The sequence below is a fragment of the Genypterus blacodes genome, unplaced genomic scaffold (assembly GCF_046128005.1).
Source record: "Genypterus blacodes isolate CSIRO-AG114 ecotype Tasmania unplaced genomic scaffold, CSIRO-AGI_Gbla_v1 ptg000003l_1, whole genome shotgun sequence".
Taxonomy (NCBI): Eukaryota; Metazoa; Chordata; class Actinopteri; order Ophidiiformes; family Ophidiidae; genus Genypterus; species Genypterus blacodes.
The window spans coordinates 6,725,834-6,747,475 of NW_027466817.1; the positions used below are offsets into that span (position 1 = coordinate 6,725,834).

At 41.2% G+C, this 21,642-nt stretch overlaps 1 protein-coding gene across 1 annotated transcript in view; it reads right to left on the bottom strand.

Moving 5' to 3' along the window:
* egfem1 (EGF-like and EMI domain containing 1) overlaps window positions 1-19,220 on the bottom strand; it is a 43,527-nt gene extending 24,307 nt beyond the window's left edge. Inside the window, exons 1-8 of the mRNA XM_076139055.1 lie at window positions 19,141-19,220; window positions 18,024-18,158; window positions 17,324-17,433; window positions 16,993-17,097; window positions 4,223-4,345; window positions 1,649-1,771; window positions 520-645; window positions 100-219 (exon numbers count right to left, since the gene is read on the bottom strand). Coding sequence (XP_075995170.1) covers window positions 100-219; window positions 520-645; window positions 1,649-1,771; window positions 4,223-4,345; window positions 16,993-17,097; window positions 17,324-17,433; window positions 18,024-18,158; window positions 19,141-19,220 — 922 coding nt within the window. The remainder of the gene's footprint in view (window positions 1-99; window positions 220-519; window positions 646-1,648; window positions 1,772-4,222; window positions 4,346-16,992; window positions 17,098-17,323; window positions 17,434-18,023; window positions 18,159-19,140) is intronic.
* Window positions 19,221-21,642: the final 2,422 nt, after the last annotated feature.

The window sequence follows — 21,642 nt, forward strand, 5'->3', positions numbered from 1 at the left end:
TGTGTGTGTGTGTGTGTGTGTGTGTGTGTGTGTGTGTGTGTGTGTGTGTGTGTGTGTGTGTGTGTGCGCACGCTCAGGGTGTGATATGCGAGTCCTCACCTTCACAGTTGCCATCGCCAGCCAGTAGAAAACCAGGCCTGCAGCTGCACTCAACACGGCCATTTAGTGAATGACACAGCTGGGCGCAGCCACCATTCCTCTCGTTGCAGGGATCCTTCACTGAGAGGGTGAAGCATCAGGGGATGTTACACCAGCAGTCATTACATGCTCTTTGTGCTAATATTGAATTTAATTAGATTTCTTTTTTTTACACAATCCAGGTGAGAAACAATGATTTATTGTTCTCTACTCTCTCAAATCCCTACCTTCCTCATATCTACCATCCATGCACACAAACCAAATCTACAATAAATGTAATTGTTGCTATAATTTGGTCCAATAAGAGTCGTTGAGCTAGTCAACCTACACAAACAATTACAGGATCTACAGATTGATTGATAGAGCACATCTGTTACTTACATTCACAGTGTCGTCCGTCTCTCTTCAGCTGGTAGTTCTTCCGACAGTCACATTTGTAGTGATTGTTCCCCGTGTCCACGCATTTATGTTCACATCCTCCGTTCATTACCGAACAAGAATTCACCGCTTTACAGCAAAACAGAAACAACCTGAATTAGCTATTTAAAGACTACAGGGACTATTTCTAAAAGCTACAGTCACACAGGAGGATAGATACAATTGAATATGCCGGGGATCTCAATGGGTTTCACACCTTAAGCTCTGCAGCCATGTAATTATGGAAAACAAGGCTGGAAGATGGAAAATGATATTCCAGCTGGTGCCAGTGGGCACCGGTTTCTTTCTAATGATCTTTCCATCCCATTTCTCCTGTGATTTAATGACGTGCCAAATATGAAAATCAGCTTTGTGGCTTTAGGGTGCTCTAAACACAGACATGATGACACACAAGGGCTGTGAAACTGAAAGAGGGGTTCACTTTTAACATTGATGACTTAAACAGACACAATTAAAGAACTCTGTGACTCCACTTCCATCCCCAATCATCAAGCCACAGGAAAACATGCAAAGGTGGATCACTGAAATAAGAAAATAAGAGATGCTTCTCATTACTGACAGATTCGGTTAGGAGGAAAGAGAAAATGACACTTGATCTTCTACATCCTCCGCTAAACTAAGACTTCATCCCCCACTGTACACTGGACTAATAAAGAAATGTCAGAATAGTTAATTTCTTTGAAACTATCTCTCGACCCATTTTATTTGTGAAGAGTTTGTCATTATGCCACCAGGTGGCGTAACACTAGAGAGCAAAAAGTTCAACCCATAGCACAATATTTGGTTGATTAGTGATTTTTATTAGATATTTGCCACTGTAAATTGTCAACTGCTATTTTATATCCATAAATCTAACATATACATACAAACATACATCTACAGATCTGATCTAATTTTTCTTTTTCTTTTTCTTTGCAGTTACTGACTGTAATGTTCCTCTATTGCACCAGTGGTTTTAAAGACCCTGCACTAGTCGTGTAAATATGCAGTGTGATGGGATATGTAAACACATATAATAACTGTCTAACATAATTATCAGACATTTATACAGACATTTATAATATAAACTTACCAATGCAGGTGCGAGCATCAGTGTGCATGCGAAAGCCTTCGCTGCACTCGCAGTGATGAGATCCTGGTGTGTTCACACATTCTTGCTGGCATCCTCCATTGAGCTCCTCACACTCATTCACATCTGAACACAAAGAAATACACACAATCATGTATAATACAGGTATATTTACATACATCAATCCCATAAACAGAACCAATAGATATTCTCTTATGCTTAAACAATCTTAAAAGCTCTTATGAACAGCCTCTCTGCTTGACTCATCTTTTGTGTTCTCTCTGCAGTCCTGCTGAGCATTTTAATGACAGTTTTAATGAGAAACCGAATGGAAGCTTAAGGTACAGAGGTATTTTACAAACAGAGCATTTATTGCATCCTGCCTCACATCCTGAGATGAGCTAATGGACAATTTAATGAAAACACCTTTTTTGTATCAATATAAGGTTCAACGTTTGTTAGAGGAAGTATAGAATTTAGCTGTCATGTAAGAGGCCCACTAATGAATACAAAGAAAACACCCTTGCTTGGTGTTTCATACATGTTATCAGTTACCCTGTAGCAGCCAGTGTCTCAGGCTGTCACTGTCCCTGTCAATGTGTCTGAGTAAGACATTTAATTGCTTCCTGCATCACAGGCGTAACACAGGAGGACGATGTGCTCAGACGTTCCAGAAAAAATGTGGAAATGTCTTGGCTTGTCCTCTTGTGATTGAAGTTGTAAGTGTACAAACAATTTCTGTTCCGGGCACCAGAGCAGAAGAGCCACAGTCAGGCTCATGTTCCAGAGAGACAGAAGCGAGGGACAGCAGCAAGTTAGAAACAATAACATACCTGAACACTCCATTCAAGGAAAATCAGGCTTAACCACACATCTGGTTAAGCCTGATGTGTGGTTCCTCCCCCACCCCCCCACACACCACACACACACACACACACACACACACCAACACACCCAGTTGTCATCTCTAACTCGTAGGAGTCTTTTTTAGTTTGCAGCAGCGATGACAGAGCAGAAGTATGAGGTGAGGGCCAAATGGTATAAAATTGCTGGAACATTTGTTTCAGTTTATCCCAAAACGCATTGTTTCCATAAGTCATTCAGAGGTAATTTAAAAATGTTCTTTTAGTGTGTGTGTGTGTGTGTCTGTGTGTATGAGCCCTCTCTCTCTCTCTTTGGCCTCTCTGGCAGACCCGTGGGAATTGCCCTCACCAAAATGAACTGGCGACCATTTTAATGAGCAACACGAGCGAAGAGGAGGAGGGTGTCAGAGAGGAAGCCTTTCACCACTAACAGAGCCCTTTTATGTTCCACTCATAGATTACCGTGATCAGGTTAAAGAAATTAATATCCATTTGTCCAAATCAGTTTAGACATCTGACTGAGCACTAAAATACAGCATGTGCACACACACTCACCAGAAACATCACATATTCATGATTCATCCAATCATGCTTTCACACTCTAACACACTAACACAATTCCTAACACACACATAACAAAGCAGGGGGAGCTTTGTCAAAGCTAATATACTTTGAGAAGATTTCAATGGGACTAACAATGGCTGCTTTTCACCAGCGGCTGCGGTTGTGTGTGGCAATAGGGGTGGGATTGGTTGGTTAGTGGTGTGGGAGGTCGGGGGGCACGCGGTGTGAATGGTGTCGTGTGACACCGTCTGCCTCTAAGCTGAGCTGCTGAGCGAGTGTCTGAGCTACGGCTGGAGAAAGCAGCAGACTAAACATATTGTGAGCTCTGCTGCAGGAAGTCATGGACAGGTGGTCCTCACACACACACTGCTACACCAAGAGAGAGAGAGTGTGTGTGTGACTGGCAATCAGGCAAACTGTGGGATGTTTTAGTTGTAGTATTTCTGGCGTGTTTGCTGTACCCAAGTTGCTTTATTACCTCTGGCTAGTGCTGGGTTTGTTTGTTGTTTGTTGGATGCCTCAACGTTTTTTAGGAATGCAGGAAAGTTGGGCCAGAGTCGATGAAAGAACTGATTAGTATTGTCAATACAGATATGACATTTTTGTGTAGAGAATGAATGCCATTTTCGTCATTGCACAAGCAGTACAACACAATTCAAAGGACTCAAGGCGTCAAATGAAGTGTCCTTAATTGTCTCAAATCAGCTCTGATGATCCCACACAAAGACTTAATTTCTTCCTTGAGCTTGAAACCAACCTCAATCTCTGTCCCCATAAGTAGGATCACACAATTAATACCAAATCCACTTGACAGCCGCTGAAGCTGCTTGGTTGCCGCTCTAAATTATGACTCAGTGACAATATCCTGTCTAGGGTTGAAGGTCGGGGGCACTTGTTCACACCAGTAGCGCCACGGAACAAATGGGCCTCGGTGCCAGACAGCACGCCGTCTCAGTGACAGCGTGTCAAAGAAGTTATTCGAAACTCTTGCCTCAAACCTTTCACAGTCTCTGGAAACTTAACACTTAACAGGGTCAACCAATGCTGGAGAACTGAAATCCATTATCCAGGTACACCTATAATTGTCCCCACCAAAAATAGATTAAGGACTATCTGTGTTTGTGCAGCTACATCCACTGGAGCGTCTTACCATGACACGCTTTGCCATCTGGCCCCAGTCTGCTGCCCTCAGGACACTTGCAATAGTAGCTGCCAATGGTGTTGCAACAGTAGCCCTCACAGCCACCTTCATCCACTTCACATTCATTAACGTCTGAAAGAAAAGCAGAGAGAGGTCAGTTAAGATGATGCTGTCTTTCTTTTGAGGCTTCAACCAAACTTTGACTGAGTTTATTTCCTCTGCTAACGTTGTAGATGGTGACCCAGCTGCCTCATGAGGAATCCTGTGTGACAGAAGCGCTTTGATGTCAGTAAACTCCCAGAGTTAAACACCAGAGTGTCATTACGGAGTCTGCAGCCAATCTACGGAGGCCAGTGTATTCCTGTAGGCAACTAAAAGAATCTTCCCACATGTTGAGGTTTACCAACATGAACACAGATGGCAGATGCCTTAAATCAGACCAAAAACCAAACCAAAGCCTTCCAAACCTTCACATTTTTGCGATGCCAGCACTACATCACACCAGGGCTTAAACACAGTCATTACTTTACATGTAAACCTAAACAGCTATATTCAATTAAGCCTGAGCGCTTTATACAGTATGAATTGTTACATGATCTACGCTTTTCTTCCATTTTCCCGTCTTGTCTCCTTGGATGAAATGGTTTCCAGGTTGGTTTCTTGTTTACCTCTTGAACTCCAGCAGTACCCATGTCCCAGTACTGTATAATGATTCCAATCAACGCTGCTAAGGAATGCGGTGCTGTGTCAGCGCTGAAGAATGCCTATTAATTAGTTATTTCCCTTCACCACATACAAATGAAAATGTGTCTTCATTGCCGATGTTGTTTTCTGCTAAACGTTACATTTTTCGAGAGAAATGTTCAGCTTCCTGGTATATTTCTTGGGGTTTACTGAGGTTCTTAAACGTGATTTTCTGTTTGCAGTGTATATAAGAGAGACAAATCTGATGTTTTAAACACAGCACAGTTTCTTCAAAACATTGAAGCTTTGGTGCACAGACTGTTTACTGATGACTGCATACTGTCTGATGATTTAATAAATAAATAACAGCTAATACATGATGCCAATAACTTTGATTCCCAGTGGTCTAGTGGCACTAAAGTGTATCCATCACCGGCTGTCAGTTTGGTTGTAAAGTTGTTGCAGAGGGTTAATCACTTTACCACAAATACATTTTCTCTTTCCTTCTAAAGTCACAAATTCAAACTGACTTGTCCTGTTATTGCTAATTCTAGTCCATGTGGCCAAAACATTTCAGAGATGATTAAGTGTTGTATATAGAATTGTGAAACAGTTGAATCCCAGGGGCCTGTCAGGCCAGTGGCCCCACATGCAGGAGACGCTCAGACAGAAACGCTTCTGGTTGGATGAAGTCACAGATTGGAAAGAATAAGTTATTTATCATTCTGTACCCATCTGGTAAAAGACTTACTCTCCCTTCACTTGCTGTTTGTCCAGGTAGAGAGCACAGGACAGATGCAGGTCTCTCTATAACATCATGGTAAATCCTTTAGACAAATTTACCCATGGCTGCTAAGACTGTACTCCAATAAACAAAGGAAGCCCAGCTGTTCATTACCATGCCACTAATTAAGCTGTTTAAAGAGTGTTTTGACTCTGTGAGCACAATAGTAGCCTTATAATAACATCTATAAATCCCCTGCTGTTTAGATATTTATGCAAAAGTTAATCTAAAGCACATACAGTTTCATGCATTGCCAAAATAAAAGCCTACGTGGATGAGCTCCATAGCCCCTTGGGTGAAAGTCTGAGAGTCAATCTGGGACCAATCAGCTCTCACTATACACTGTAGAGAATTCATGCATAAGGTCAGAGCCACTGCCTCATAATGGCTCTAAAGCTTAATAGTGGTAGTTCATTTGAAGAAGACTATAACCAGCTGTCCATTGAAAGCGTCCAAATACTGTATGTTCCTCCTAACAGATTCATCAGGGATCTGTGTTGTACTGATCTGTGGGATACTATGTTACAGCATGCAGTAAGTTTAGGTAATAGCAGGTAAGGTTAACAAAGTATCAGCAACTTTGGTATTAAAGTGAAAGGTGAAAGGTGAAAAACAGGCAGGCACTCTGCATGACAGACATATGTTCATGTGACCTCTGTAGAGTTCTGCAGGACCTCAGAAACCAAGGATGGGTCGCCTTTTTTTCTTATCAGGACACACCCACACTTGGTTTCTAAGGGTAAGCAGGATTACCTGGGCCATCTGGAGAATGTGATGTAGGATTTTCTGTAAAAGAGAAGGCTGACATTGTTTTGCAAATCAGAATTCATATTTCAGAAAGCCACTAATGTTTACAGAAACTGTTCAAAGGTTTTTCCACAGCCGATTGCCCTGTTCTGCCCTACAGCCCTGCATGACCTCTGTCCTGCACTGAGCTAGATGAAACTATATAAAACTCCAGTCTTCAGCACATGCCCCTTTACTGGGGGGGAGGGAGAGAGAGAGCGAGAGAGAGAGAGAGAGAGAGAGAGAGAGAGAGAGAGAGAGAGAGAGAGAGAGAGAGAGAGCGAGAGAGAGAGAGAGAGAGAGAGAGAGAGAGAGAGAGAGAGAGAGCGAGAGAGACCTGCTCTGCACTTTTCATTAACTCACAGAGAGGTGACATGGGCCCTTAACCTCTGGGCTCTGGCCTCTTACACATCCTCACTTTGATCCCTCAGCTCCTGAGAGCCCTAATGAGTTCTCCATATTGACTCCTGCTTATTTGCCTTCATCATCATCATCAAAATTCCAGACAGTGAGGCTGAGGGGGTCAGACTAAGAAGCTTCAGAAATCCCAAAATTGTTCAAATTACATAACAATCTCTGGTTTGATATCTGGTCTGATATCTTGATAACACAAGAGGCATCTTCCCCAGATCAATCAAGGAATAAAGACTTTATTTTGACAGTGCCAAAATGCTGAACTATCAAGAGTCATCCTAGATCTAGAGGGAACCCAGAACCTCCCTGTATTCAATCTGTTTTCACTTTGTAACTGTTCTCATTAGACTAAAGGAGCTTTTGGCATCAACACAGTTTCCCCCAACTCTTTTTTCCTTATCAGATGCACAAATTATAAGATTTATGACATAGGGGAAAAACTCCAATCCAATATCTGAAATCGGAATTCACAAGACATCATAGAAAAAATAACAACAAACAACAACAGATTAATTCAGTGTGCAAGAAATTGAGATGAAAAGTCAGAATGTGGTGGAGTTGTGTTGTTGTTTTGGTTTGTTGTCACTTTCACCTCCTCTTAGAGAGTAACATCAGATTCATCTTGAAAACATGTTAACCTTACCCTACCTGGGATGACTCCTGTTCAGACAAGGCATTTTAGAAGGTTCTGGCAAGTCCATGCTAGGGTTCAGTGTCAGTGATGTTCATCACCATGTCACTGATCAAACTACAATCTCATAATTCATCATATATAATAACCCCTGTTTTCACTGTAACCTCAAAGAAACATCTGCTCCCAACTCAAACCTCAAATTGAAACACAAATCCACACGGTTTCATGATGCATTTTCATTATTAAGCTATTTCTGACATTGCGGCTTGGCCTCTTATGGGAAACATCAGTCATGTCACGCTCTGCATCTCTGGTATCAGGGCTGACAGTCATCAAAGAATCATCATGCTGGGGTCAAATGAATGGTTTTACTTGAGAGCATAATGTCACTAAAGTATGCCGAAATTGCTGAAAGCTACATTGAGATACAGAGTTGATTCGACAACAATACTACCCATTTTGTTTTACAGAGAAGAATTTCATTCAAATATACAGACTAACTTCCCTAAATAAGCTTATGATGCATTATACAGACACACACACACGTGAGGTCATGTTGGAAGCCATTCCTCCTAAATAAAAGGTGTGAAAAGACAAAATGTTCATTATCGAAACATTCAAGGCTTTTCATTAATGTATTTTACCTACAATTGCTTCTTTTGGCCCATAATGCTGTGCTGACAAAAACTTCCCTTGTGGTTTCATTTTAGCATTTGTTCCAAAGCTTTTTCTGAACAGCATGTGATCTTTTGTTCATGGACAAACCAGATTACAGTCAAATGAAAATCCCAATAGGAAAAACCTGCGACCCCAGTTTGGTTGGAGGTTTTTCCAACACATATTAAAAACATGATATATCCTGTGCCTTGACACAAACCACTGAGTCCAGCTCTGGTCCCCTGACACACGAACACCTGCAGGCTCTTCCTTAACATTCAACATTCTCAGTCCTTCGTGTGGCCTCTGAGACTCTTACCTACATATCTGGATCATCGATCTCCCTCCCACTGATAGACTGACACATATGAAAGACACATACCACTTACCTCAACAGGGAGTAATGCTTAAAGAATAAAGAACTGTAATCATTTCCTTTCTCTGTTTCTCTTTCTGGAGGCCAGAAAACACATAATATTTTATTGTCTTTTGGAAAAACACACAAATTATCTCTTAGGTGTTCTATTGTACATTTCAAATTCACGTTGGTAAGCATTCCTGTAACAACATAACTGAAGCCAGGGAAAACATCTGTCACCTGATGGTTTATGAACGACAGAGGTAACACAGAGATCAGACAGCTGCTTGAATGGTCTTGTGTTTTGTGCAGATAAAACATCTGATCCCTGCTTCTCTCATTAGGTGTTACTGACATTGCTTGTCCTCTGCGTACGGCGCCCCCCACAAACTCTCCAAGGATAAACTCTCTTCCTCCCCTAAAAACAACATATTTGAAGTATAGGAAAACTTAATAAATCAACAAATGTCCAACTATGTGTTCATTCCCCCATGCTTAACTCATTTAAGAAGAGCCAGGCTCGATCAGTAATTGAATCAGCAGGCCCTCCAATACATCGCACAGCTCTGAACACTGCACTGGGCCATGGATGTGGAAGGTTTGGATCTTTGGTGGTCACTGTGTGTTGCTTGCAAGGTGGAATTTGAGCCTCAAACAGGAATGTATTTTCTACTCTCTCTTAAGTTTTTATTGCCACATTTCTCCATTTATCAATAGTCTACATCCGCTCACCCTGAAGACGACCCCAGCAGTATTGGATGAGAGGCAAGGTGCACCATGGACAGTTTGACATGCTGTATCCAAGTATTCTGACTGGCTGACTGCACACCTCTTGACATGGATGCCAAACTCTGGAGTTCACACTTGAGGGTACAGCAGCAGCACAAGCTTAAGTGACATCACGCAGGCTCAGAGTGGGAGACACAATGGACTAACTCATTCACAAAATCAATCAAATTGAGATCAATGTACTAAAGAATATATGAAGTCACTTAAACGTAACATAAAAGATTCTGTCCTTTCCTTGACATCAAATTCTATGCACAAACGTCAGATAGACAGCTTGGCTATAAACTAGATGACCGTGACAGAATATGAGTTGCATTTTCTGATTATTTTGGAGAGTATTTCAGCAGATGAAAGAAACCAAGAAACCAAGCATCAAGTTAGGAAAAAAACTAAGGATTCTGTGAACTAAACCCAGAAGCCAAAGGTCATTAACCGAGAGGCTAGGAGCTTAAAGGAACCTGCCATAGAGAGGAAAGTAAACTTCAACAAACAGCTCAGACAAAAGTGAGATTGTCTTCTAAAGATGCTGCATTGACTGAGGCGTAAAATTTGTCTGAGAAGGGAAAGCAATCAATCAAGGCTTTTGACATCAGCCGATGAGGGTTATTGCAAAGGATAAGCATGGCCTTTGTCTCTCTGTCTCTCTCTCTCTCTCTTGGCACTGCAGTGCATGTGTAACGACCCGGTAATCCCATAGTGGACCACATGCTTGCACGCCGCTACCATCTCTACCAAACAGCTCACATGTTTCTCATCTGTGTCTTCCACACCGCGTTTATGCTTCAATACAATGAGGATGTATGAATCTGATTGCACACATTTTTCCCGCCTGCATTTTGTTTCTACACAGCAACTGAATTTCGATCTAAAGAAGACACAGCGGATCTTTGCAAGCTCATCAGAGCAAAGTACCAGCAAAGTATAATCATACTGTTTTATTCCTGCTCTATGGGTTGTGTGATGTGTGACCTCTGTTAATACACTTAGTGCCAATTAACTATAATATTTTAAAACCTAATAAAAATGAATAAAGTAGCATGTTTCTCAACTTTGTCAAAAACATTTTTAAGAGTCTTTTTAAACCATATTTATCCACAAACTTCTTACATGGATAAAATATACAAGTGGAAGTGGAAATCTGCCCTTCAAATCCCTCGTCTCCCAACAAGCTTTTGTGCACGTACTCCTCATGCATCTGGAAAATCCATTCTGGTGAGGTTTGCCAATAGATGGGACAGAAATTGTCTTCCAGAGAAAGACAGACACCTAACAGTAGATTTATATGCCTTAAATTGTTGACTTAGACATGGGTTGTAGAGGTGCAGGACAATCTGACATCTCACACTAAGGATTGGTTGCACATATCGATTCTGATTCATGCGAATAAAAAACACAAGTGATCATTTATCTAAATCTATGCAAATTCTTAAGTCATTTGCATACATATCCATATCAAAAGTATTGTATTAGATGTCATAATCTCCATGAATATCATCTAACACATTCAATCAGTTACACTGCTAAAGATTTATGTACCACTGTGATAAACTTTTACTTATTCCCAACTCCACTAGAACAGTGGAGTTGCAAGTAATGGAAATAATTTGTACTTACTTAAACTAGCAAGCATTTGAAGAATAAAGGATCCTAATAATTCATTCATCACAGCCATCATCTCCGCCCCTTTGTTCATCTAATGTCATCCACACATCCAGACCCTTGTAAGTCAGTTGTTGGTGGATCCACACCTGTGACCTCTTGTTCAAGTTTATACCCATAAATATAACACCAACACTGTGGGATGGACTTCTTTAATCTACTGCTCCTCTGCCACTGCAGGAATCTGACAGTGGAGCTTTGGGAGCACATGGTCAATCACACAGCCCATTAGCTCCAACTTACACAGCATTAACCTTGTAAACAATGGTGCCTTAATGCATTCTGGGCGAGGAGGGGATGCTTGTTTAGTGTGCAAGAACTTCCCGACCATATGGCAGCCATTACGGCCCTAACAAGCTTCTTCCTCTAATAGTTATGCTAAGCATGTTGGGCTGGAGTTGTCCAGGATGTCCGCCTGACAGACCAGCTACCCTCAGACCTGTGTCTGGACTCTATATATGATGCAGTCAATGGTGGCCTTGAGGAATGAAAACAAGAAGGGGTGGGGTAGCAATAATAGCAAATGGCAAGGGAGGGAGTCCTTTCTTTCTTTGTTTCCTGGATAGATCTCTGTTTATCTATTGGATCCAAAAATCTCCTCAAACTTGGGAGTCTTGGTGACACAAACCTTCCATTGTTAAACCGCTGTACGACCAAAATTGATACAGTTGCTGCTTTCGTACAGGGGACCTCCATGACCTCAATGTGTGGTGGAAATATGAGGGCTTCACTCAGATCACATCGCTATGGGTCACGCAAAATGTCATCTTTCTGTCAGTAAAAAAGAAAACACTGAATGAGGAACAGCTGCGACTGACGTTGCATGTGGGCAGTTTCCAGTCTGTGGTGCACTTTTATCACAGCAGCTTTGTTTGGCGCAGGAAACCACCTGGGAGAGATGATTCGTCCACATGTGTTTAGATGTATTATCATGTATGTATTATTTATTATCATTACACTGGCTTATATGAGGGTTCTTGTTTCATATGTGATGTGTAGCGGTTGAGTGAGCTATTAGTAAAGCCTCTATTCATTAGTGGTTTTTATTTGGCTTTCAATTGTTGATTATTACCATAAATTATCGCCTTAAGTAATGCATTAAGTCACATCTTTAAAAAGCCTCATATAGGTGACGGATGAATTTAATGTCTGTAGAGAAAAATCAATAATTAACTTTATATTCCAGCAGACCAGCTAATGTCTAAGAGATGTGTCCACCCTCAAAGGCCCTCACTGTGTGTCTGGTTTGCAGTGAAGCTTTACATTAACCTCTAATAAAGGGAGCGAGCCGGCCAGCCAAAGCAAAGACCTGTCAGACATCATCATAAAGCCCCACACTGCAGCTCTAAATGAAAACAAAGCACATCATGGCCTCCACCACACGGACAAGCGGCTGAATGTTGTTTTGTTAAAGAAGAACTGTTGAAAAGGGACCAAAACAAACAATAAGTCCTGCTGTCATTACAACCATATGGATCCTATTAGATCTTAATTCAAAGCACAGTCTGCATCATTGGTGTACCTTTGACACAGGCCTGGGCCTTTAATCAGTTAACTAGGCCATTTCAATTAGGGACGAGTAAAATTAACACCATATACTTGAATTTTCAAGTATAAATGTTTCGGTAGATGAAGCTACAGTTTGTCCTCTCGTAGTCAGCTGATAATGCCTGAATCTATAATTCTGTCCCTCTGTCTCACCGCCAGAACAATCCAGCTGAAAATACAGGTTCAATAGGCTCGAGTTACTCACGAAACTACAATAAAGTGCTTTTGACTGACCTGTACCTCCGTGGAAAGTGACTTGGTGTGTGAATGGTAAGTGAGTTAAGCGAAGTTAAGGTGGAAAGACCATTACATTGAAGAGATCAGCACATTTAGATACACACTGTAGTCCAAGATTCCATCATGTGCTGAATATACAACTGACAAAATGTATCTGCAAATGTCTTAGTGTCATTTACAACTCAAGTTCATCAATACAGTCACATAATCTAGGTTTGTTACTTAGAGTGCACCAAAGTCAATTTACAGTGAACACAACTTAATCACGCATAACTGTGTTAAGGGCAAAATTTGTTTCAAACTGTTTCCAATTTAACAGATAAAGTGTGACTATCCTGATATTTATTGATTTTCCCTCAGCTATGTTTTAGTTGTAACCAATACCATCAAAAATTTGACTTGACTGCGTCTTTCAGCTTAATTGCTTCCAGGAATCTGAAATCCTATAATGTCTCTCCACTTTGACACACAAACTCTGTTACAGGCTCTCTATTCAAGGCTCAGGGCAGGAGCAGCCATAACAATAAAAAGTGAATCTTGAGGAAATATTCCCATCTGTCCAGTAGAACGTCACACGGATGTAGGATACCGTTGCCAAAGATACGCGGAAGCAGTGGAAAAGAGAAGATCAAACATTGGCTAAGAATCGACAGAGGACATCGGGACGAAAACAGTTTAACATTTCCGCAGCGTTTTCCCAGTGTTTCCCAAGATGCCAAAATTTTTTAGCTGTATTCAAAATCAGCTGGATGGATGAAATGATTTGCCAATCCTTTTAATCTGTCTTTCATTATTCAGAAACGGGAGCAAAAGTTAACTTGGTAAACTCAGATAACCTTACATTGAGACGAAACACACAGAATAAATAGACAGAAAAAGATAGAACATATAAAATGTGCCCATCACCTCAGCAGTATTACAGTATAATATTACTAATCAGAAACTATTTAAAATATAGAAGTAAACACACATGTCCACCACGTTTGGTAACAGTAGACTGATTCATTCATGAGATACAGAAGCTTTTGAAGAATGAGTTTGCTAATTTTTGGCAGCCAATAATAGCAAAATGGGAACAGATGGAAAAATAACACTTATACTTTTGTCCGGCTTGACATTCGACATACAAAAATGTCGGAGGAAAATTACGGAAAATCAAGCTCGGCACAAAAGGGTGCGGTCTTGATGGAGCGGTGACATACAAGCAGAAACCCTTTTAATGTGGAGAGCTTATCCAAATTCTAAAACCTGTCTAGTGTGTACTACTACGCAAAGGCATGTGTCAAAATGTCTACACCAAGGCATCCAAACACAGCATGAGGTGGAACGCCAGGAGGATTTGAAATGTGGAATGCTGATTCAGCATCTTTACCCCCCAGCAGTGTTTTATTTACCTCCTTCTGCCAGCTAACAAGCATATCATTAGGCGGAGCCACTCACTCCACATGTGACGGCCCCAAACTCATTATCTCAACCTACTGCAGACTTCCACTTACAAATGGCGGCTGCTGGATCAGACAACACAAAGCAACATCTGCTGTGTGTCTGGCCTTCATCTGCACTGAAAATTATGCAATCTATATCGTGAAAGTATTGTAATGATAATCATACATTTATTTGTAGATCATACATAATACAAACAATAGAACATCCAACTCGAAAATAGATTAGAAAGAAATAAGACACCTACATTGGATAAATGTTGTTTTTCAGACGCTGACTATCACCAGTGGGTTGCCTGTGTTGCTCAGTGTCTGCTAACTATCTAAATGACATTAGGAGGTTACGAATGATTAGACATGGCCCTCTAATGAAAGAATAAATCCAGACCTAACCGTTGTCCTATAGACTGTCCTCTCTAGAGACGACCATATGTTATCTGTGCTCATGTTGTAATGTTCTCTTAATTTGGTGCAGTCGGAAGCACCAATAAGGCAAACACAATGCCTGATCCAAGGCTGAATGGAGTCAAACGGAGCAGAGCAGTGTAAATACCTCTATTACAGAGGAGGTTACAGTATCTCAGCACATGCTTGGCCTCTGTCCAGGCTGGTTATTACCACACAGTGTCAACACCACAGTCTTGGTGTCGGGGGCTGACAGGCTTTTCCATGGATGGTGCCTTCGGTTTGATATCAGATTGGAAGCAGGTGGCCAATCCGACCCCACGGCACACACAGGGCTCTACCACCGCAACTGGGTAGGAACACTAAAGAGAATAACATTCAAGAGGCCAATCGATGATGAGTGGTGAAAAGAAGAGGGAGGGAGCAAAGCATGGATTCTGTTCCCAGAGCCGGTGTGATCTTTAACATTACTCTCTGTCTGCATTCTCCCTCAGCATGAAACTGAGCCAAGCTGAATTGTGCTGAAACGATGAAGCTGATCTGTTGGCAAAGTGACCACTCTCTGTTCCTCTTCCTGTAGTGTGTGAAGCAACATACTGGACTGGACACACATACACACACTGATCCCTGTATAGGGTTTCAATCTGAGGGAATTCATATTTCAAATATAATCTGGGAAAGGAACATGAAGGAAATACTGAATGATAAATCTGGATAGAGTGGAAAAACATCCACTTAACATTTAAGAACTGCTAAAACTTCCCAATTCAGACTGGGCTGCAATCACTCAAAAATGTGTGTTGAAAGTTACACAGAGAGTTCTGGACCAAGTGCTCTCATCACTTGGTGGGTGAGTTAGCAAATCTCCCAAAGGTGCTATGGCTTCCTGTAAGTGCTTTAGCAGTTGAGGAACAAGCCTGAGCTGTAGGACAGGCAGGAGGTCACACGTTTGTTCCTTTGCTCTTAACACTGGAAACATCAAGCTCTAAAGCTAAATACTCAAATTAAGTGGTGTTTCATTATTAAGTGATTTAGGAGCTACACAGATCCCATGGGAACCCATTAAAGTATTCAACTGAAGGATTTTGGTTTTGAAAATGCAACTACAAACCCAAGCATCCTTTAGGAGACGCAGCACAACTTGTTTTGAACATTTTCTTTGACAAATTAGGTAGAATAACTAAAATAACTTCATAGCTGGGCCCCAAGGCGTACAACACAGGATTATGAGCACATGCCAAAATAAACCAGAGAGGGGAGTAGATTGAACGTAGGATCTTAGCTTTCTCTCTGCTTTGGACTGATTCTGGCACTAAGCAATTGGACAGATCTATCTCAAGAGATGAAATAAGGAAAAGTATTTTACAAGAGAAGAGCCAGGGGTGAGGAGGGTGTGAGAGAGAAGAAGAATACAGAGAGGGAGATCCGTCTAATGTTTCCGTTCTCTCTTCCCTATCTGCAAACTCTGATGTGTGAAAACCAAAGAGGCAATGACAGAACAAACACACACAGGAGAGCTGCCACTAACAAAACTAACAACACAGCACAACACATTCCTGTGAAATGTCTGAGCCAAAGGAAGAGTTGTGTAAAGAGGCCCTGGCAGGCGGCCCTTCCTCCCGGGAAAGTAAAGGGACTGAACGACACGGCCTCTTTAGTGTGTGTGTGTGTGTGTGTGTGTGTGTGTGTGTGTGTGTGTGTGTGTGTGTGTGTGTGTGTGTGTGTGTGTGTGTGTTTGGAGCATGGGTGTATATGCTGAGCAGGCTGGGGACCAACTTTCCTCTGTTCGTCACTCCATCTTTCTTTCAAAACACTAAACCACAGTGTGAATCAAGATGTGATTTACTTAATTAAAGTGTTAAGTGTAAGATCAACTTTCACAACAAAAATATTTAAATCCTGGTGAGCCATCAGTTCTTAAATATTTTGGAATAATCTATTATTTGGGAAATAAAAGTAACTACACACTGCATCATTTAAAAAAATCTAATATCTATTATGAGGGCTCTAATGCATCACGTGTCCCTATCTCCTATTGTTTTAGCACCGAGCAAAGCTTTTACTTCCTCAAACAATTGAAATGAAAACAACACATACCCTCATTACCATACATTCGATGAAGAGTGGCCTCGGCTGAGCGATCTATACAGCTCAGACTGCAGCCTTCAAAGGGAACTCTTCCTTCTACTACTTTAACTACTCCAATGTTCACCTCAAAGGCTCATCCAGTCACAGCTACACACGAGTAAGACAGTGATAGCATAAGGTCTGATTGGCGCCTGTCACAGCTTTAAAAGCATTTTGTCTGTGAAGAGCTTGTCTTCTTGAAATGATGCTAAATGCTGTGGTATGTTATTCCTCAGAGGGGAAATGGACACTCACCATACTGGCACAGTGTGCCTTTGAAGCCTTTTGGACACTGACATATCTCGTCCCCATTCTCTGCACACCGTCCTCCATTGAAACAGGTATTAACACGACACACCCCTGGAGACATCAAAACAACAGATCACACATCAGAGCACACAAGGATGGCAATATGTGTAGCATTTTGTGCATATATGAATGTATATAAAGATGGTCTTTATCAATCATTTTTTTCAGTCTCATCATCAGGAATATTTGAGTAAAATCCTACTTGGAAATTGTGATACGACTTGATGTCAGTACCAAAACTACATCTGCTATACCTACACCCATATGTATTACTCACTGTGCAGGCAGCCCATCTCTTCATCCTTCTGAGTCCAGCCGGGGCAACACTTATAGACGCCGTGCACATCCATACTGTACACCTGCCTGTAGGCTGTGTAGTACCCTGTCCTGAAGAACACAAGTCTCACTTACAGACCCATAATAGCAGTTTATGGTTGTGATATTATAACATTAATTTTTGCATTTATCACATAGAACTCTTAGTCCCACTTGTCCTAAGCAGAGTGGCAGGGCAACATATGAACACTGTATGGCTTGAATATGAGAGAAGAAAATGGTCATTTTAACAGACCAAAAATACTGTCTTTCATTACCTTTTCATGTTTTTGGTTGAATATTTGTATTGAACAAAAGCATTTGACATGGCAATGAGCATACAGTTGTGGGGCATTTTGGAGATGAGAGAAATGAGAAAGACAGAGAAAAAAGAAGGAAATATTGAATGGGAAATGTGTTTCACATGTGGACAAAATGAATGAGGAGAGGTTTTATAGATATTATAAATAGTAATACAGGAAAGTGAATCACCTGTGTGACTGTAAATTTTTTGAAATTCAGCAAAGCCTCTTACTTGGTGCCAGTGGTGCCTATAGAGGTTTCCACAGCAGAGCACCTGGCTCTTGCTCAGAAAAAACTGGGTAGTCCTTTGGGGCTCTTAAAAACACATTTGTGCATAGTAAACATCCTGCTGCTCTCACCTCCTCTCATAGCCCATGCACCAGCGCTGGCTTGTGCAGCCCTGCTTCCACACCTTGACCAAGCGAGTGAAAGCCTGGACACAAGGCTGACGAATTCCCATCATGGACATCTCTCGGTCAGCACAAACATTTGGCCTATGTAATGAAAAACACACACACATACAAAAAGGCAGAGAAGCAACAAGAACCCGTGAGTGCTCCATAAAGAGGTTAGACGTATAGCTAAGAGGCAGTCCAGACTTGCCACAGAATGGATGCAGGAAATGTATTTATTTATTTGGATGTACTTGTATGTGTACATGTACACATCTTCCACACAATCACTGGATTGCATGTGATCACCCAATCATCACACATGTGCACCAAGTTCCTGTTTGTCATCCAATTATACAATGTCTTGGTGCTTGATTATGTTGCAAAAAACATGTCACGCCTTGGACCATACTTATAACATTCATTAAAGGGTAGATGAACAAAATCTATTTCTCATCCCCAGAGTTTGTTTGCAGTGCATTCAGTTTCATATGCACATGTTAGAGCAGAGGTTTGCACTCTGCCACGAGTAGTCTGCATCCTGCTGTTGTCACTTACAGGTTTTCTAAAGTAACCAGAGGTGTACTCCTCTAAACATCTGGCTTTAATACAGCTGTGCTGCCTGAAGTTAATTAGAGGAGGTATTAAGCCTCTCCTGTAATTAAAAATATTTCTGCAGTCATGTCCAGCACAGTCTATTTAAATTCACAAACCTCTGATTCGGGTTTATACAGAAAGCACATTCCACTGGAAGCTATTTTGCAGAGGTAAATTCCAGCATTGCTAGGTAATATACAGCTACTCACTTTGAGGCCGGAAAGAGCGACTCCTAGTGGACAAAATATATTCAACAGATACACGCAATTCCACAAAGTGTACAATATTCGAAATCCAGAGACCTCTGAAACAGTGCACATATGTATGGGAAATACTAGAGAAAGTGTTAAAATACTGTTGTCTCTCTTAAATGTTGCAAGATTTTTAATTGTTAAAGATTTCTTTCTATTTTACCCCATTAAGCTTTGAGTGAAGACAGAATTACAACGGAGACGAGTTTGTTAATAAACAGTGCGACTTCACTTACATTCCGTGCTGGAGCTCCAAAGATGTTGCGATACGCATGGTGCTGAATGATACACACAAAATCAAAATATCTGAGAACATAGTTGCTGCCGGTATACGGACGCGGAGATTGGAAACGACGCAGTTTTATAATCTATAAAATGAAGAGCATCCTAACACTAAATGAAGTTATCCCTGAAACAGTTCTCCAAAGAAGGTGTTTCTCTCGTGATCCAGTCCTGGGGACTATTTAATAGAGAGGCAGAGGGTCGACTTGTTTCACATCAATCGCTTTCTATGAGTGGCTAGTTCGAGAGTACACGCACACCACGCACCACCCACAGTCACTGAGGGGCCAGATCCCAAACTAACAACCCCACCGTGCTCATGTTTAACTCCGAGGGGTCACATACAGTATAATCTCTTCAATGAATATATAACTGGGATACATTTAGTTCTGTTGCCCAGAAAGACACAAAATGTGAACACTGGTCTAATCCAATAATCCAAAAACAGAAACATGCAAATCATGAAATCGTATGTATAATGATGTTATATTATGAAATAATGACTGGTTTTTCTTGACAAAGTTTGCGTCCAACACAACTTCACAACCTCAGAAATTAAAGATAATAATAATAATAGTAATAATAATAATAATAATAATAATAATAATGATAATAATAATTGTAATAATTATAATAATTATAATAATAATAATAATAATGATAATACTGAGATGACTCAGCTCTCCTTAATTGCGAAAATAAGTGTGATCAAAATGAATGTTTTGCAATGATTTCTTAATCTCTTTCAATCTCTCCCTCTATTCTAACCTAAACATTCCTTTGACTCCTCAGACAAAATGATCAGCGCCTTCATTTGGGGTGCAAAGCCTCCAAGGATCCACAAATCACTATTACAAAAATGTTAGTTCAGTAGCGGTCTCGCCCTCCCAAACCTCCAATCCTATTACTGGGCAATTCGTATCAATAAATAACGCTACTGGGTTAACTTTCCTGATCTAGCTTCGTGCAGGCTGGAGGCCCAATCCTGCTGCAATTCCTCCTCCGTAGCAACCCTAATATACACCTCTCTCCCAACCAAGATCTCAAAGTTCACCAAAAAGCCAGCGGTTCTTAGTACTCTAAAGATTTGGTTTCAATTTAGGAAACACTTAAAATTTGCAAACACTTCTCCCCCAGGTGCAGTCGGCAACAACCAACTGTTCTCTGCCTCATTCTTGGACTCTTTCTTCTCAGTGTGACACCACAAAGGCATACAAAGATTCCTTTATCTGTATTCGGACAGCAGTTTTAACAGATTCTCCAATCTGTCAACACAACATAGATTAGCTGCAAACCAATTATTTAAGTTTCTCCAAATCAGACACTTCGCCTCTAACAATTTCCAAAACTTCACTTCTGCTCCCCCTCAACTCCTGCTTACATCAGGACTACTAACCACTTGGAGGCACCATCTCTGACATCTACCTGCGCATCCTGGACCTAGGGGACCTTTCTAATTCTAAAACCTGGGCCACCTGGGAGGATGAGCTCCAACTCCAACTAGACACAGACTGGTGGGAAGAAGCCATTCGCAAACTACACACTGTCTCGTCCCGCCCTCATCCAGTTTAAGGTCGTACAGAGGGTCAACTTCTCCAAATCAAAAAAACCCCTCACACCTCCCTCTATTTCACAATGGCTAAGGGACATGATGTTTTTTCTTAAACTCGAGAAAATCAAATACACTGTGATGGGACACGCTCATAAGTTCTATCAGAAATGGTAACCATTTATTTTCACAGATCTACAGGCTATGCCAGACCAATGACTGGAAACCTGGACACCAAACAGTTTCTTTATTGTAGGCAGGCCAGGATGGGTGTGTGTGTGAATGTGGGGTTGTGTGACTGTTGAGGTGGGTCAGGTCTATGGGTGGCATAACTCTCCTTTTTGTTTTTCTCCTCTCTCCCTCCTCGTGTGTCCCTATTTTATGGTCTCCCACCACAGCCTATGATGCAATCTGACGATCATCCTGTAAAAACTGCACATATGAGATCATTGAACCAACAACACTGATGCCATCCAAAACTCCACACCACTGTGGCATTTCTACATAACCTTCAGTGGCCGTGGCTTTGGTTTGTCTCTCTACTGTTTGAATTAACTTGAACATTACATTGCCTAGTTCTCTTCAGGGCTTTAGTTCCCCTTTCTCTCTCTCTCTCTCTCTCTCTCTCTCTCTCTCTCTCTCTCTCTCTCTCTCTCTCTCTCTCTCTCTCTCTCTCTCTCTCTCTCTCTCTTTCTAACTCTCTGCCTCTCTATCCTCCTGTATCTTTATAAAAAAAAAGTTAAAGAGTAATAATAATAAATAAATAGCCTGTATATGGAAATACGCTACACACACAGACTAAACTAGCAGTAGTGGGATAAGGTGGCCTCACAGCCTTTACTTTGACACTGAACACAAGTATGTATCTCCAACAACGCTGTTATAAACAACCCGACTGTACAAGCCA